The 17176-nt window shown below is 41.4% G+C and overlaps 2 protein-coding genes across 2 annotated transcripts in view; one reads left to right on the forward strand and one right to left on the reverse strand.

Annotated features, from left to right (window-relative positions):
- Window positions 1-3628: 3628 nt before the first annotated feature.
- Rag2 (recombination activating 2) lies at window positions 3629-5212 on the reverse strand. Its single transcript, XM_050146886.1, has one exon. It carries the CDS (start codon window positions 5210-5212, stop codon window positions 3629-3631), a length of 1584 nt encoding a protein of 527 aa, XP_050002843.1.
- Window positions 5213-5513: 301 nt separating this feature from the next.
- Iftap (intraflagellar transport associated protein) overlaps window positions 5514-17176 on the forward strand; it is a 75985-nt gene continuing 64322 nt past the window's right edge. Inside the window, exon 1 of the mRNA XM_050147113.1 lies at window positions 5514-5654. The gene's annotated coding sequence lies outside the window, so the exon portion shown is untranslated. The remainder of the gene's footprint in view (window positions 5655-17176) is intronic.

Here is a 17176-nt window from a genome sequence, read left to right on the forward strand (position 1 = left end):
GAGGGGGAGAAAAGTGGGAGGAGGGGGAGGGAAAAGGGAGACAGGGAGGGAAATGGGAGGCGGAGAGGAGGCGAAATTTTTTTTCAATAAAAAAAATTATATTAAAAAAAAAGAAAAAAAAAGAAAGACAAGTGGACTGCAGCAGACTGAGGAGGGGCCATGGACTGCTGGCAAATCAGGCAGAGGCTTTATTGTGCAGGACCCAGTGGACATGCCCTGTGTGTGAAAGGAAACCACCAGAGTCTGAGGTGATCACATGATGCAGTCGATCTAAACCATGCTGGAACCAGGCATGGGGGATGCTCCTGGAAAGTATTAAGCTCAAAGGACTCTGTCCAGGTACGAGAGAGGTTATATGTGTACATTTAAAGGAACTGGAGACAGGTTTACCTGTCCCCTTTTGCTCCAGTGGTACATTGTCTACAAATTACTGTCTCACTCTCTCAGACAACTGTGCCCAGTCTGCGTGGGAAGAGATGAAGCAGGGTTATTAGTACTCAAAAGTCTCTTATTTTAATGAAGTCGTTTCTTCCCCTGTTTTCTCCTCTTATGTCCCATAGACATTTGCTTTTTATCCTCTCCTGACGATGACAATGTATTTCTGACTAAAAAAAAAAAAACCAATTTATTTCAGCCTAGGGATATAACTTGATTGTTATAGCTCTTTGCATGCAAGGGGTTCTGAGTTTGTTCCCCAGAACCCACATGAAAAAACAGGTGGTGGAATCTTCTCTTAATGACTGTGCTGGTGAGGTGAACAAGGCAATTTCAGATGGCCAGCTAGTTTAACTTACTTGACCAGATCCAGGCCAGACAGAGACTCTGTCACAAAAAGCTGGAGAGAACCTCAAAAATAACAGCCTTGGTTGTCTTGTGGCCTCCACATGGACAAGCTCACATTCACACTCATACACAGGTGTACACCCTCACACATGTGGATGCACACACAGAGGAACATGTATAGAGACAGACACACACACATACACACAAACACACATATGTATGCACACACATATCCTAATTTACTTGAAGGCTAAGATCTGTGTATTTCTATATTGAGGTCAGATCAAAGTCTAATGAACTGATCAGTTTCTATAACTGTCTTTCCATTTTTGTCTTTAAGAAGTTCATATTTTTTTTGTTGTTGCAAATGATTTGGTCATCCTTTGCAACAAAGATCCCTTTTTTTTGAGGGATCTCTATATATTTTGTGTATCACTTCAAATGGTTTAGTCTACATTTTAAAACCATCTTTGCCACAGCAATTCTTCGGCAAAGGTTGATATAAGATAGAAAATTTGAGAAATTTTGGCCCTGTTTTGTAATTCTATAAGCATATTCCAGGTTAGAAAAGAGTTAATACTGCGTGGACAGCCTTTCCTATGCAAACAGCTTAAGTATATACAGATGTGGCTTTTATATCTTGCCTTCCCTGTCCTAGGCCTTTTTCTATAGTGAGACAGCACATTCTCTAGAGACGAGTTTTATTGCTTTTTTTTTCAGGTTCCATGTTTAATGTGGATCTTGAAATAAAAAAAGCTGTGTGTGTCCATATGTGTTATGGACATATGGTTATGAGTGTGTAGAAGCATATGCACATATGTACATGCGTATGTGGAGGCTGGATTCAACTTTAAATATTGTTTCTCCTCAGGTGCCAGCCACTGTTTTTTCCTCCTTTTGAGAAAGGATGACAAACAATGATGGGGCTCAAGTACTTAGAAGATTCAGGAAAGAAGAGGATGAAACCAAAGAATCATTTCAAGCCTTAATGAAGGATTTGGTGATTTTACAAGAAACTGAGAGTTTTCATTCATGGAATATGAATATTTTCTTTTTATCGATCATATATTTCTTGATATTATTCTTATGCTATTTTGAAAACTGTCCAGGACTTAGCACTAGATACCTTCTGAGAGTGAGAACCCAATATCATTGCATAAGCTCATGTTCATGTTTCTTTTAAAATGATAGTGCAATTTTCAAGGCTGTACACTATTGGGCCTTGAGTGAAATTTGACTGTTTCCAGAGATGATAACAGTCTAATGGAGAAGAGGGACAACAGCTGAGCAATTTCAAAGGGATGAACCATTGATTTGGAAGGGATTGAAAGTGCACCCCCAAAGTGATTCCGGCAAAAGCATATTGTTGGAACATGTTTTGACCCTTCTCAAGTGCATGTAGATAATTCAAGAAAATGTACCACAGTGTTGAATTCAGGATTTTGGACTTAGGGTTTCTATTGCTGGGAAGAGACACTATGACCATGGGCACCCTTATAAAGAAAAACACTTAACTGAGGTTAGCTTACGATTCAGAAGGTCAGTCTATTGCCATCATGGTAGGAAGCATGGCAGCATGCTGTCAGACATGGTAATAGAGAAGGAACCAAGAGTTATACATCTGGATTTGCAGGCAGCAGGAAAAGAGAATGACATTGGACCTAGCTTGAGCATCTGAAACCTCAAAGTCCACTTCCTCCAACAAGGCTGTATCTACTCCAGTAAAGCCACACTTCCTAATAGTGCCACTCCCTATGCGTTTATGGAGGCCGTTTTCATTAAAAACACCACAGTAGGTGACAATGCTACCAGTGTTCTGTCTTCTATCAAGGCCAGTCTTCAGGTTTTTCAGATACAATGTAACTAGCTTAGACCAGAATCAAACTCACAATTTACCTGCCTCTATTTCTCCATTTCCCAGGTACCAGGATTGCAAGCATGTGTCATCATTACTGGCTTGATGTAGATTTTTTTTTGGTGTGTTGTGTTACTGGATATATATATATATATATGAATTCCCCTCTGTATTCTGTGAATATCATTAGTGAATAAAGAAACTGCCTTGGCCTGTTGATAGGGAAGAACATAGGTAGGCAGGGAAAACGCCAGGGAGAAGCCAAGTAGCCTCACCAGAGACAGACTCCAGAACTTTGGCCGGTAAGCCACAGCCATGTGGTGATACATAGATTAATGGAGATGGGTTAAATTAATATGTAAGAGTTAGCCAATGAGAAGCTAGGGCTAATGAGCCAAGCAGTAATTTAATTAATACAGTTTTTGTGTGATTATTTTGAGGTTAAGTAGCTGGGAACTAACTAGCAGCCTCCATACAACATATATATTATTCTGTTCATGGGTATAATCCAAGGGGCTGACTGAAAGTTTATAAAGAACAGAAATGTGGGATATAGTTGATCTTGGTTTTAACTTTTTAAATCAACTATAGGCTACTTATACAAAACAATTTAATTCCTTTGTGCATTAGTTTATTTATTGGTATTTAGTTACTATTCAACATGTAGATTGTGACAAAATGATGCAAGAGTTCTGTGTATACATTATCACTGCTATTCTGAAAAAAATTAGATAAAATTTCTCATATAAGAAATTTTTGAATAAAATGTTAGAGATACACATTAAAATAGCTATATTTAACATTACATTAAAATTAGCACTTAACTCATATGAACAAAGCACAGTACAGAGATTTTCAGTAAACAAAATCAGAGTGTTGAAATAAGAATATGACACTCCCACATCATCAGAGTACCATTTATATCACTATTATGATTTAAAAAGTAGGTCTAAGAGTCAGTGCACATGAATCTTAGGGGCTTTTGCTAAACTAATCAAACAACCTTCTAAGAAAGGATTTCTTGGCAGGAGTCAAGACTTTCCCAGAACCTTTTTTGTGGAGTGATTTCATTGGAGGTTTTTGTAAAGGCAGACTTCTTTTGGGAGTGTGTAATGCTCTTGCTATCTGCACATGCTCATTGCAGTAATATTTGTTGCTTCCTTCTGACAAGTGGATGAGTGTGCGTTCTGCCAGATCCATGCACTGGGCATGTACCCAGTGCCCATCTCCATGAGAACAGTAGATCATGGCAGGTTTATTGAGCTCCGTTGAATAGAATGGAACCCAAGTATTGATGTCCACATCACAAGTAGGGCAGCATGTTATCCAGTAGCCGGTTACAGACTCGTCATCCTCGTCATCCTCATTGTAGGTGTCAAATTCGTCATCACCATCAAAACTGGTTGCTTCTGCGCTGAAACAAAATTCCTCTGAATCTTCAAAGGGAGTGGAGTCCCCGGGATCTTCTGTTGATGTCTGACTATTTGTGCAGATTTTCTGCTCTTCACTCACGTCATCTTCAGAGCATTTCAGCATATAGAAATAGAATGCTTCTGTCATGGTCTGCTTATTGTCTCCTGGTAAGCCAAGGAAAACAGTCCCATTCCCCATGCTGCTTCCAAACCATATTTTGCTATGCTTAATATCTGGGGTCCAATCTGGGGTCTCCATTTCACTAATTTCTATCGTGTTGTCCCCTAGAGAGACAATGTTGCAGACCATCCTTTTTTGATTTTCAAGCTGATAACCACCAACAATAACAAATTCATCATTATTTGTTTGAGTGAGGATTGCACTGGAGACAGAGATTCCTCCAGGCAAGACAGTGCAATTCACTGCTGGGCTACCCAGGGGAAGATCTACCTTTATTCTATACAGGTTGTCAGGACGAATGTTATTGGCAAGGGAATGTCCTCCTAAAATGTAAATAGTATCATTTCTGGCAATAGAAACATGAAAAGACAGCCCATCCTGAAGCTCTGGGAGAGTATATGATGTAACACACCCAAATTCAAAATCTACCAAGAAAACATGGGGCAGGCAGTCAGCTACACTATTCCATTTTTCTGTGGTTCTCTGGGTAGAAGGCATGTATGATCGTCCTCCGAAGAGAACACCCATACTTTTCCCTCGACTATATACCACATTAATTGAATGACCATATCTGGCTTCGGGGACATCTCCTACTAAATCTTTCTCTGTGCAACGGAAAGTAACTTTTTTGTTGTTCTTACAAGCAACAGACATGATATAAATCTTATCGGAAAGCTCGTTGTTTGGTGTTTTCCCTCCGTGGATGATATATTGATGTTTTTCAGACTCTAAGCTGCCTTTGTAGGAGCAAGTAGCTGGGTAGCGAAGCGGTGGGAGGTAGCAGGAATCTTTAGAGAAAACCGCAGGTTTCAGTTTGAGATGATTTTTCTTAATATCAAAATGGAAGACTCCAGTAGGGCAGGATCTCTTGGGCCAGCCTTTTTGGCCAAAGAAGAAAACTTGACCATCAAAATTCATCAGTGAGAAGCCTGGTTGAATTAAGGCTATATTATGACCCACTGTTACCATCTGCAGTGACATTTTTGATTGTGAGTAGGTCTTTTATCTGAAAGTATAAAATACAAAACTTAGAATATCTTTTTATACACATCATTATGTTTAGATGTCCTCACATGCAAAAGGTTTGTTTAAAAGAAAAGTCATTTAACATGCCTGTCCTAGAATGTAAGTCCCCAAATTAGGAAGCGAAGAGCCCCAGACCTTTCCTACTTAATTCGATCTAGCAGCTGGGACATATTTTAGTGGTGCACTCTCTTCGCTTTGATTTCTGGGAACTGTAGTCTTTCTTTCCTAGAGCGCCCTTGCATGCGAGCCAACAGAACTACATTTCCCAAGAATCCGTTTTCTATAGTTTGTCTTCTTGTTGCTTCAGGACTGGAGCCTTCTAGGCTGACTGGAAAGGAATCCAAAAGTGCGAAGTGACTAGATGGGCGCCAAGGTGACGGACAGCTAGGGAACCGAGGTGAGAGTGCGCCCCTCTGCCGACAGCGGGGCGCTGGATGCAAGAGTACCAGGAGGGGCGCCTGCAAACTGGTGCTCAGGAATCGCTGCGGTTTCTGCGACTCTTAGTAGGGTGTCCCGGTAGGAGGCACAGATACTTCTCTCCCAAGTGTGGTTGCCTGGAAACCGTAATCTGAGGGGAAGCCACGGTTGAGTCGCCTTTACTGACTCCACTCTGGATCTATTGAAGCGAGACTCAGAATTGCACTCTGAGGACTCGTCACTTGCTGGGACAGGGAGTTAGGAAAGTTGACTGTCTTTCAGAACCGAAAGACGAGTCTTAGAATGCCTAGCACGCAGGGGAGAAGCAGCTTGAAAATGATTTTTAAAAAATTTTTTTTTTCACTCTGCACTTACTAACGGAAGTGTAGTAATTAGGCAATTACAAGGGACACTTAGAAGACCCCCGCCCCCTTCCTGCTCAGCAACTTTCTTTCCTTCTTGTTTTGAGGATTCTTTCAGCGAAACAGAGACAGTTCCTAAACTACACGCCCCCCCCCCATGCCCCAACACCTAGGAAAATAGAATTGTCCTGTTTCAGATCATTTCCAGCCCACGAATTGTGAGATGGTTCTTGAGTAATTTTATATTGAGTACAAAAAAGGCTCCTTTCCGTATTGTACTGCCGTTAAGAAATATTAATCAGATAAAGGTAAGCTTAGGAAGTTTGTACTGTTACCTACCTTAGAGAGAGGTGAAGTACCCCTCCTGCTTGCAAACGTGAAACACTCTGTTATTGGCACTACATGTTGAAACAAAATAGGGTTGACTCTTTTTAGAGTAAGTTGTTTAAAAAGCAGAATAAAACAGCGGCCAGGATCAGGACTCAGTGCTGTCAGCCTCGACTCAAATCCTGGCGTCACTTAGGAACTAATGACCTGACTTTGTGCAGACTGTTTAACTCTGTGGCTCGATTTCCTCATCTGTAAAATGAGGTGGTTTTATCCACATAGGTTGAAGTCAGAATTGTAAAGGAGTCAGACCGGGCCCCAGACACAGTAGTAGGTACCATTATCTTGTCATTGTCACAAGATAACAAGGCCCTTAGGGCACAGATACCTGCTGATAATGGCCACAGGCGTGAGTGGTGCTGGAGGCCTCTAGAAGGGGCTATAGGATGTTGGGATTTGGTCAGTAGATGCAGACAGATGAATTTTTTTTCTTAATTGAATTTGGTCTTTGACAGTTTAATACGTGTATATAGTTCACTCTGATTTACTGTCGTTCTGCCCTCTTATGTCACTCCTGCCCCTGCCAACCTCCCCCTCCTTCCTAAAAATCTTTTCACCACATTTCCCACATTTATGTCTTTTCATTTTGTCTTGTGTCCCATTGAGTTTAACCAGAGATATCTGAGTGACCATGGGTTTGGAACTGTGTATGGAAGTTTGGAGTATGCCCTAACGGATGCTTATCTGAAGGCAATGTCTCCTCTCCCAAATCTGTCAGTAGTCAGTAGTACTGCAGAGTGGAGTCGGCCTTCCTGAGCTCCCCTCCCATCCACAACGGGCTGTTGATAGGGCCAGCCTTGTGCTGGCCCAGTCTAGGAAGCCACAGCAACTGTAAGGTCATGGTTGCAGTGTCTGTGCCACACCTCAAAGAGGAGCATTTCACAGCTGCTCTGTCTTCTGCCTCCTATCTTCCTTCAAGAGATTCTCTGAGCAGTAGAGGGGATGTGTCAATGATAAAGTTTTGAACTAATAGTAGTTGGTTAAATTGTTAAGCCAAAGGTGTTGGTGGTGACTCAGAGAGGGAGGGAGCAAGGGAGGGCAGGGGAGAGAGAGGGGGGAAAGGAGGGAGGGAGAAAAGGAGGGAGGGAGAGAGAGAAAGAAGAGCACGAGCCTGAGAGTTTTCACTGTAGTCCACTGTGCCATTTGAAGGTTGTCATAGGGATTTGGAATATTATGGATTAATAATAAGAAGCAGTTTCTTGAGCAGTGCATAGGGAAGATTGTCCATGTTGTAGCAAACTTGGAGCCCTAAGAACAGTAAAGGGAGCTACATTGTCTCCTCTTGGGACATAGACAAGTGTTTGCCCATTTAAGTCTCAGACGATCTTAGTCAGATGATTTGTATATTTAAATAACAGAAACGTTGGAGGTGTTTTAGCATTTTTGACACCATCTAGTTGTTGAAGTTTTGGTTCATGGCTGGGAATATATTTTTACTGGAGTTGATGATTGTATCTTTTCCAGAGCTTTAATATAACTATATTAGTTACATCTAGGGTTTTAAAAATTGTTTAAAAATTATGCTAGGCCTAAAATAACCCACTGAAAGCTTCTGTTTAAATAGACAAAAATATCAGGCAGATTAAAAAAAAAGACTGCTTTTTAACTAAGGGAAATTTCAAAGTCAACACATTAAAGATTCTTCTTAAAAGGAAGACATCCAGGGCCAATACCCTTAACACAGTTTTCTCAGCCCTGTGCCAGCATTCCCCAGCAGGGCAATTTTCACTTGTTCGCTTTGAAGCCAGGGCATAGTTGAGTATCAGAAGAGAAGTAATGGTGTGAGGTCTGGGTTTGTAGTTTCCTGTGTCTGAACTGACTTTCTCTCCAAAGACAGGCAGTATACTCTGACGCTCTAAATCTTACAGATCAGCATTGTCCATGTTTCCTGACTCCAAAATAGCCAGTAGCCCATGCACCACAGCTACTGAGTGTGTGAGTGAGCACTGTACGGTCTATCAGGTTAGAGGCATATGTTGCTTGATTTCTGCTGGCAATGAAACCAGGATTAGGCCTGTCTTCCCCTGCTGATGTCCCAAGATTAATAATACCCTGAAGGAATCGAAAGTAATCCTTGCAGTAGCTTGAGACCAGGAGACCCCATCCTTCCAAAATCTACATCTCTTCTTCCCTACCCAGAAGCCGTTCATCTGTAGCCAGCACACTGGTTTAGTGTGGCAGCAACAAACCCTTAAAGTTCATAAACATAGGTTCCCATCTTTTAGCATTGCTAGAAATGAAGTATTGGACCTACCTGAAGGCCAGAGGGGTTGCTTATCCCTCTCTGAATCCTTGCGGCTATGCCAGGAATTAAGGTCGGACTTGGGGAAGAGTCAGTGACTGTTTAGTTTGACTGTGGCAAGCTGAAGGCTGAAGGGTAGAGTGTTTGTGTGCCTACAGATGTTCCAGCGAACGCTGGTGTAACGGGAGTAACTGACTGTGACCCCCACCCCCACCCCTTTGATGGTTGAAGGAGAGAGATATCCACCAGGGTGTTACCCTCAAGTTTAACCATTTCATTACTGACATTGAAAATATAAGACCGGAGTCACCAGTCAATTGTAAAGACAAAATCTAACTGAAACTTGATTTATTAAGATTAAGAACATTTTAGACAAACAGAAAAAAATATCACTAGCTTAATTTAACAATCTAGTGAATTAAATGGGAAGTGATCTGTTCTGAAGCCAGGCTCAGAATGTCTCTTCTATGGCCCAGTTTTCTTTAGTGCAGACTAAGAAGCTCTAATTATCTGGGCCGTTGTGGTGTAATGTCCAGTGTGATGCTTGTGAGAATGGGATTTGTTGTTTCCCCGAGTGGAGTCATCTTAACCCACAAAGCCTGCTTACCTCACATGATTGTTGCAGAAAGATAAAAAGAGAGAATTTATGAATGGTCCTCAGTCAGGATGGCATGGCGACTTCATGTGGCCTTTGTGATTCTAGTCGTTGCGTAGGATTTCATTGAGTAGAAGCATTTACGAACGCACTGCTCTGCTTTGTCATTTAATCAGCCTCCACGAGGCTGAGATGACCACAGTGACTAGGGTGGACAGATCCAGTGGGTCTTGGCTTCCATCTCTCACAGTTTTCTTATCTCTAAAACAAGGATCTGAGTGTTGCTGAACAGCCCATGTGTGGGAAAGAGGGTTAGCACAACAAATCTTGTTTCTGAGGGTGAGTGATGTTATGGGTATAAACAGCTACTTAATTTAATTTTATTTGGAAAATGTTAAGATCTGTTTTCAGGGTCGACTTTTTTTTTTTTTTTTTTTTTTTTTAATGCATGTGGAGCTCAATTTCCTGGTTGATTCTTCTCATCTGAAAATGCTGGTCAGTTCTTTAAATGCCAGTGTCTAGTTACTTCCATGATGATTTTTGTTTGTCTGAAAAAGGGCAGTTGGCTGTTTTCCTACTCGTACCACTGTGTGATGGTTGTGCTATCTGAAATCACAGCCGTGGCGGCAGCACTCATAAAGCTGATGTTGTAGCTGTTGTACAGTTCTTAATAAACGGAGCTCATTTAATCTTAATGTAGCTTCTGGTGAGGGTTTTAGCCTTTAGGTTTTAATAACGTCATGAACCTGGCAGTTTTTACTTAGTTTTGGAATAGGTTTTCTATCTCTGGAGGTGACCGGAGACTAGAGCAATAATCCTCTCTTGGCCGTGGTTCTATTTTCCCTGTCTGTCTGTCTGTTATGTGGAGGCAGGATTGTGGTCTTCTGGGATCTAAATATGGATAGGAAAACATAGAGTAGGGTCTGATGCACCTGCAGTTTCAGGCAATCCCCTGGAGGGTTTTGAACATATACTTTGGATTAAGGGGCACTAGTGACTTAAATCCATGTTCAGTCATGTGAGGGGTCAAGCAAACAAAAAACCAAACCAAAGCAAAAAACCCAAACCCCTCCAAACTTCGGCCTTGCGCGTAAGCAGCAAGTATTACAGTAGGATAAAGTGGCAGTGTTTTAACATTTGTGTGTGCATGTGATAGCACGTGTGTGCACATGTGATGGCATGTGTGCGCACGCATGTGATGGCACGTGTGTGCGCATGTGATGGCATGTGTGTATGTGATGGCATGTGTGTGCGTATGTGATGGCATGTGTGTGCGTATGTGATGGCATGTGTGTGCATGTGATAGCACGTGTGTGAACATGTGATGGCATGTGTGCGCATATGTGATGGCATGTGTGCGCATGTGATAGCACATGTGTGTGCATGTGATGGCATGTGTGTGCATGCATGTGATGGCATGTGTGTGGAGGTCAGGATTATCTGGGGAATTGCTTTTCTCCTTCTACCATATGGGTTCCAAGGATTGACCTCAGGTTGCCAGGCTTGGCAGCAAGTGCCCTTCCCTGCTAAGCCATCTTGCCAGTCCGAGGCAGCCATTTTTGATTTTGATTGCCAGTGAACACACCTTTTATTTTTCTCACATTCAGCTTTTCTTCACGGTTCTTTGATGTTCATCAGGAAATCACAATCATAGGTTACTTAGCCCACTTTAAAACCTTGAGGCAGAATCAGATTCCAACTCCTACTGAAATATATTGATTTATCCTTTTTAAATCAAAAAAGAGTGGAGAACTAAAGAATACCAGTCAACTTAATTACAGAATAAAAATAGTTTTATTTCATGGGAGAGATAAAAGCCTTAATAATACGATAGACTGACATTGTAATTGAACAGCCAAGGAAGCATAATTGGAAAAAAAAAAGAGATGAAAGACAGCTTCAAGTCCAGTGCCTTTGTTTTCATATTCAAGCTCCATAAGGACAGAAAGTTAACTAACTTTCCAAGGGCAGCAGCTGCAGCGTCTGTGTGCTGGGGAGTTGGGGGAAGGCAGAGGAGGAACACCAAACTAGATTCTCAGCTTTGCTCCCTTTAGGCTGGTGCACCTCTGCTCTCTAAGTGGAAGGGCAGCTTCACGATAACAGGGAGCAAGGCTGGTGGCCTCTCCTCATAGCACTGAGATAGGCATGGATGTTATGTCTCGAGTAATGAGGCCCTGGTGCTTAGGGAAGCAATAGAAACAGGCAAGTTTGACTTGTCCTGTGAATTGCAAATTAGAGCCACGTTTGAAACTGACAAAGGAGAAAAGAGGAAGGAAACAGAAGTAGGAAAGGATGCGATCTGCAGTTAGGGTGATGGGCTGTCAAGAGCCGGGCATGTCAAATGATTTGCCACTTTTTATTTAAAGCAGTTAAGTAAGCCCCCCCCCCCCCCACCCGGGGTCTAGTATTTTCCTCTAGGGGTTCCCTTCTCTCGGATTCAGTGTGAGATCATTGCTTTAAAATAAAGTGGCAAAAACCGGCAGAGTTTTCTAATGTGCTGGAAAAAAAAAATCATAAAACAATTCCTTTTTAGAGAAAGAGGCGTTTGTGATATTTTATCTAGATAGAGACTGTGTTGGCAAAGGCAGTTTGTATGTGTGCACCAGTGCGCTCGGTTGTGTACATGGAGGCAAAGCTGCAAATGGAAGCATTGCGTTCTTTCTTAAAGCCCATTTGTTATTCCAGTCATAGGAGTCTGAATTAAAAATAGCTGAGATGCACGTCTCAAAAATCTTATTTCTTTTAAGAGAATGCCAAGTGAAAAGGTCAATTTTATTTGCAAGATCTGGCATTTTGAAACACTCAGAAATGTATTCCTACAGGCCGTGTTGACTTAGTTCCCTGGTCTACACCTGCTCCCGACCAGCTGTGTGATTTTACTTGACGCTGATGTTCTGGTATTGCAAAGGCTGTGCATTGTGCAGGTGGCTGGCGGACTCAGGAAAGCCTAGAGAGGGGACGACTTTAACTAAGCAGGGTATTTCTCTGTCAGAGTTGTCATACGATTACAGAGGCCATACATGTCAACAGGACATTGCATACCAGTGAAATAGTTGAGCTGGAACATCTCTTACTGTTGAAACATTGTGCAGTTCGGGAGCTATAAAGTGCCAGTACTTCCTCTGGCTTAGAAATTTTACCAGGGGCGTTGAGAAAAAGGATCACAGAACCATACTAGTCTCTTCTGTTAAGTCAGGAAGGCAGTTGATGGCATATCTGGGGCTAGGGCGATGGCTGAATATGGCTGAGATGTGTGCAGACTTTTCTTGGTAAATGGACTGTGTAGAGATCACTAGTTGCTTAGAGGAGTTTAGCCAAAGGTAAGGGTAGGGTGTTTTTTTGTGATTCCACATAGCTGTATATTAAATATGAATTGAGAAAGGTATGGCAATGAAAAGGCGACCTTCCTGATTGCAAGAACAATTCCCCTTGGTGTCTCCTGCAGGAGTACAGTTAATCAACTTTTTAAAAACAAGGAGTAAGTGCTTAGCTGTGAGTGCTTTCTTTGTTTCTGTTAACTAATAACTGTTGTTAAAAATATATTTAGTTGGACAGCCTTTGTTCCTTAACACCAAGGTTTCCAGACTGACTTCAGTTGCTGGGAGAAGAGCATATTTTGGGGAGATAAAATTGATTTTATTCAATCTGCTGATGAGCAGAAAGGCTTAATGAATGATTGCCCCAAGAAGCATTCTGATAGTGGTTTGGGTGGATGTGCAGGAAGAGAAAGCAAACTTTCCAAGCAGAGTGTTTCTGCAGAAAGAACTGAACAGAGAAGTTCCATGCATCCTTGGTTTAGCCTTCTGCAAAGTTAACATCTTGCATAAGTAATACAAAATTTCAGAAATTGATATTGGCATGAGCCACAAAATATATTTGGATTTCATTATTTATGCACCCATTTGTGTATATGTGTCTCTGTTATATTGTGTAATTTTGCAAAATCACTGCAACCCAGTGATATCCAGCTGTATACCACAAGACTTAATATTCCTTCTTGTTCCCTCCACACCCCTGGCCCTAGTAACCATTACTGTGTTCTCTATTTCTACAATTATACATTTTATGAATGGCATATAAATGGAACAATAGGATAAATATGTACCTTTTAACCCTGGCTTCACCCAGCACATTTCCTTTGAAAGCTAAGTTGCATGAATCAGTAGTTTGTTTTCATCTTAGTGCTGAACAGTGTTCCTTGGTGTGGCTGCATCGCTGTTGGTATAACCAGCACGACTTGATGGGTGTTTGGATTGTTTTCAGAGTTTGATTGTTATAGATAAAGCTGCAGTGAACATTAGTGTACAAGTTCGTGTATGAAAATACTTTTGTATTTTTCCAATAGCGATCATATCAGTCATCTTTCATGGTTTTAATTTGCTATTTGTGTATTTTCTTTGACCAAGTGTCCATGCATGTCTTTTGTCCTTTGAAACTGATGTATTGCTGGATTTCAGGAGGAATCTGCATATTCCAGATGCTGCTCTCTTGTTGAATATGTGATTTGTTAATATTTTCTTCCAGTTTTTCTCTACATCTTAATAGGTCTTTGCAGAAGAACACTTTCTGCTTTTAATAAAATTAGTCAGATTTTTCTCTTGTGGATTATGCTTTTGGGTTCAAGTCTAAAAATTACTTTTTCCTCACCATACGACCTGAAGATTTTCTGTTTTTCCTGTTTTCTTTATCACATATTCTATTTTGCCTTGACCTATTGTCATTCCTCTTTCTTCCTTCACTTTAGCATTCTTTCATTGAGTTTCATGTTATTGTAGTTTTTTTTTTTTTTTTTTTGGTTTTTCGAGACAGGGTTTCTCTGTGATTTTGGAGCCTGTCCTGGAACTAGCTCTTGTAGACCAGGCTGGTCTCGAACTCACAGAGATCCGCCTGCCTCTGCCTCCCGAGTGCTGGGATTAAAGGCGTGCGCCACCACCGCCCGGCGATGTTATTGTAGTTTTAAGGTCATCATCAAATGCTTCTTCATAGTCATTCCTGTTAGGAAAATGGGGTCTTGTATAGAATAAGGAACCTTTAAACCTCTATAAGAAGGAACCAGATGTGTGTTTGTTGAAGCAGTCATTGTGATATCTACATTCACGTTAAGCACTTACTAAGCCCACACTCTTTATACTGTGTGCAATCTTTAGTATGGATATGTTCTCTTACTCTTTTAAGATGATATGTATGTCAGGGAAAGTGGATAGTGATTAAGATATACCTACTTCTAAGACCTGGGCCTGGAAGATAGTACATTTGTTTTGAAACTGTGAGGTCAACAGTAATCCCAAAGCCTTTCCTACCTTCCCCCAAATGCTTCCTTTACTTTTTACCGCAGAGGTTTATGCCTGGGGGATCCAGGCCCAGATGCTTCTACCCTCAGCCCCTGGGTGTTAATGAAGCATTCTCTGGCTTTCATGTGTTGCAGAGGCATGTCACTAAAAGTTTGCAGCTTGAAGTGTAGGGTATCCTTTGATGCTAGAGTTGTCTACTTTTATCTCATCCTGATGAAAGAATAGTAGAGAACTGCAGGTTCTTTTCTAGTTTGTGTTATGTTTTGTTTCATATTTCTGCTGTCCTCTGATCTCTTCCTTTATTTCTCTGGGTGTATTTATAGGTCTCTACATATAGAGATCTATAGATTTATTGGTCTCTAGAATGTATGTACATACTCATCTCCTAGGTGTATTGAATTTAAATTGGCTGGATTGTTTTGGAAGCAGGAGTCTACGCATAAAACATTAGTTTTGTTCTTTTTTGTTTTATTTTTATTCCTCCTGGAAACAATTTATCAGAGGCAAGAAGGATTCCAAGTGGAAGGAGGGATTCAGCTGTACACTTCAGTAGAGGGTGACCATGTTCAGCTGTACTCTACAGTAGCAGGTGACCACGTTCAGCTGTACTCTACAGTAGAGGGTGACCACGTTCAGCTGTACTCTACAGTTAGAGGGTGACCACGTTCAGCTGTACTCTACAGTAGAAGGTGACCATGTTCAGCTGTACTCTACAGTTAGAGGGTGACCACGTTCAGCTGTACTCTACAGTTAGAGGGTGACCACATTCAGCTGTACTCTACAGTTAGAGGGTGACCACATTTAGCTGTACTCTACAGTAGAAGGCAACCAATGACTTTTACTCTTGTTTAATTTTCTGAGCTGAACATATTATCACATTTTGTTTTCTCTCTCTTATGGAAGTTGACAATCACACACTCTCTCTTTTATATTATATTTTAATTACATTTCTCCCTTCACTTTCCACCCTCCAAATCCACTGATATGCCCCTGTCCTCTCCTCCTCAAATTTATAGTTTTCAACAATTCCATTCCTTTTTAGTTACATTCCTGCTGGTTTCTTTGTGTTCCTGATCATAAACTTCTCTTTGTGGTTTATCACACAAGAACCATACATGATAACTCATCAGTGGCATCAGTTGACAAAACTCCAGGTGAAGTTCCTTTCCCCTGTTTGTTCACATTCATTCAATTGTACTAGGTAAGCTCCAGGTAGCAATCAACTCTGAAAATCTAAAATTCTTAAAAAAAAAAAAAAACAAAACTTTAAAATAGTGTTTGTGATTCCAGTGCCCAAGGAGGCTGGAGGAGGGTTTTGGATCCTTTGGGATTGGAGTTGCAGGTGTGTGTGAGTTGCCCAATATATGGGAAATGAACTCAGGTCCTCTGGAGCCTGGGTGGAGCCACCACTCCAGCCCAGAGAAGCTGAGTTTCTTTCCCTTTTCTTGGTATGGTGTAAAAGACTCTGGGAAGTCTTAGTGGGTAAGTGCTGCATGGTTGTAGTAGAGTACAGGAGGCCAGCTCTTCACATTTGCTCTTCCCTACCTTATGAACCAGTCATGATAACCTGCTTGTAGTACAGTTCAGTCTTTCGGAGACTTGACTGTTTATACCACCACGAAAGGACAGCCAACCTGTGACATACCGAGGCTGATTGCTGTTTCCTTAGGTAAAGTAAATTACATTGCTGGTGTGTCCTCCTGTCCTCCTTCATCTCCTTCAGTGAAGTTTTACTTCCCAGAACTGTAATGTGCAGAAGGTGGGCTCTGAGAAAGCCTGTACCGCTCCTTAGAAGTTGCAATGTTACACATCACATTTTTAAAAACATTTTTACAGACATATAATCCTCTGTGTTGTTAGAAAATCAGGCAGTGCACCATGGAAGAAGATTAGTCCACAGGGGCCTGTGTCTTAAGGCTTACTGCTCTTGTCTGGGGCAGTTGGATTTTATTGGGTGAGTTCATTGCATGAGGATCAGAAGATAGCGAAGATGTGCTGTTGATGGTGATGACATCACATTCCACACTTCATTGTAGCAGACATTTTAGTGCCACAGCACTCTGCTTATATGATTGTTGGCTTTATTACTTGATAATACACAACATTACCTCTGGGAGGTGATGGGATTTTCCTCTCCTGTCTCTCAGACCATGCCAAGGGGGAAAGCTAGCCAATTCCTAAGCACCTGATTTCCAAGTGACATTAGTAGTCAGGGCAGAGCAGTGAATGTTCTCTATTTCCTCTCCAAGGCTCGGATGGTGGAAAGGTTCTTATGATTTACCAGTAGCTATTTATATACCTTTACTTACCATTATGCTCTATGCCTTTCATGTGGTGCTCAAAGCATAAAACAAAACCAAGCAAAAAAATATGAATCTTGTTATCTAGGCAAGCCTCTCTTTCTCTTTTTTCTTTGAGAAAACTGTTTCATGATAAAGACACACTGGTACGTGGGTGGTAAATGAAAAGCATGCTTCCATCTAGAAAACCACTGGCATTTGCATAAACCACCAGGCTGTCTGCGAAAGGGGGATCTGCTTTGTCAGTCTCCGGGGACCTTTAACATTGGGCTCCTAATGCTTTTCTAGGTAATGAAAGGTCTAAATTGGATGATGGGTACTCGTT

Source organism: Alexandromys fortis, unplaced genomic scaffold (genome assembly GCF_014885135.2).
Source record: "Alexandromys fortis isolate MF-2015 unplaced genomic scaffold, M_Fortis_MF-2015_v1.1 scaffold_12, whole genome shotgun sequence".
Classification (NCBI taxonomy): Eukaryota; Metazoa; Chordata; class Mammalia; order Rodentia; family Cricetidae; genus Alexandromys; species Alexandromys fortis.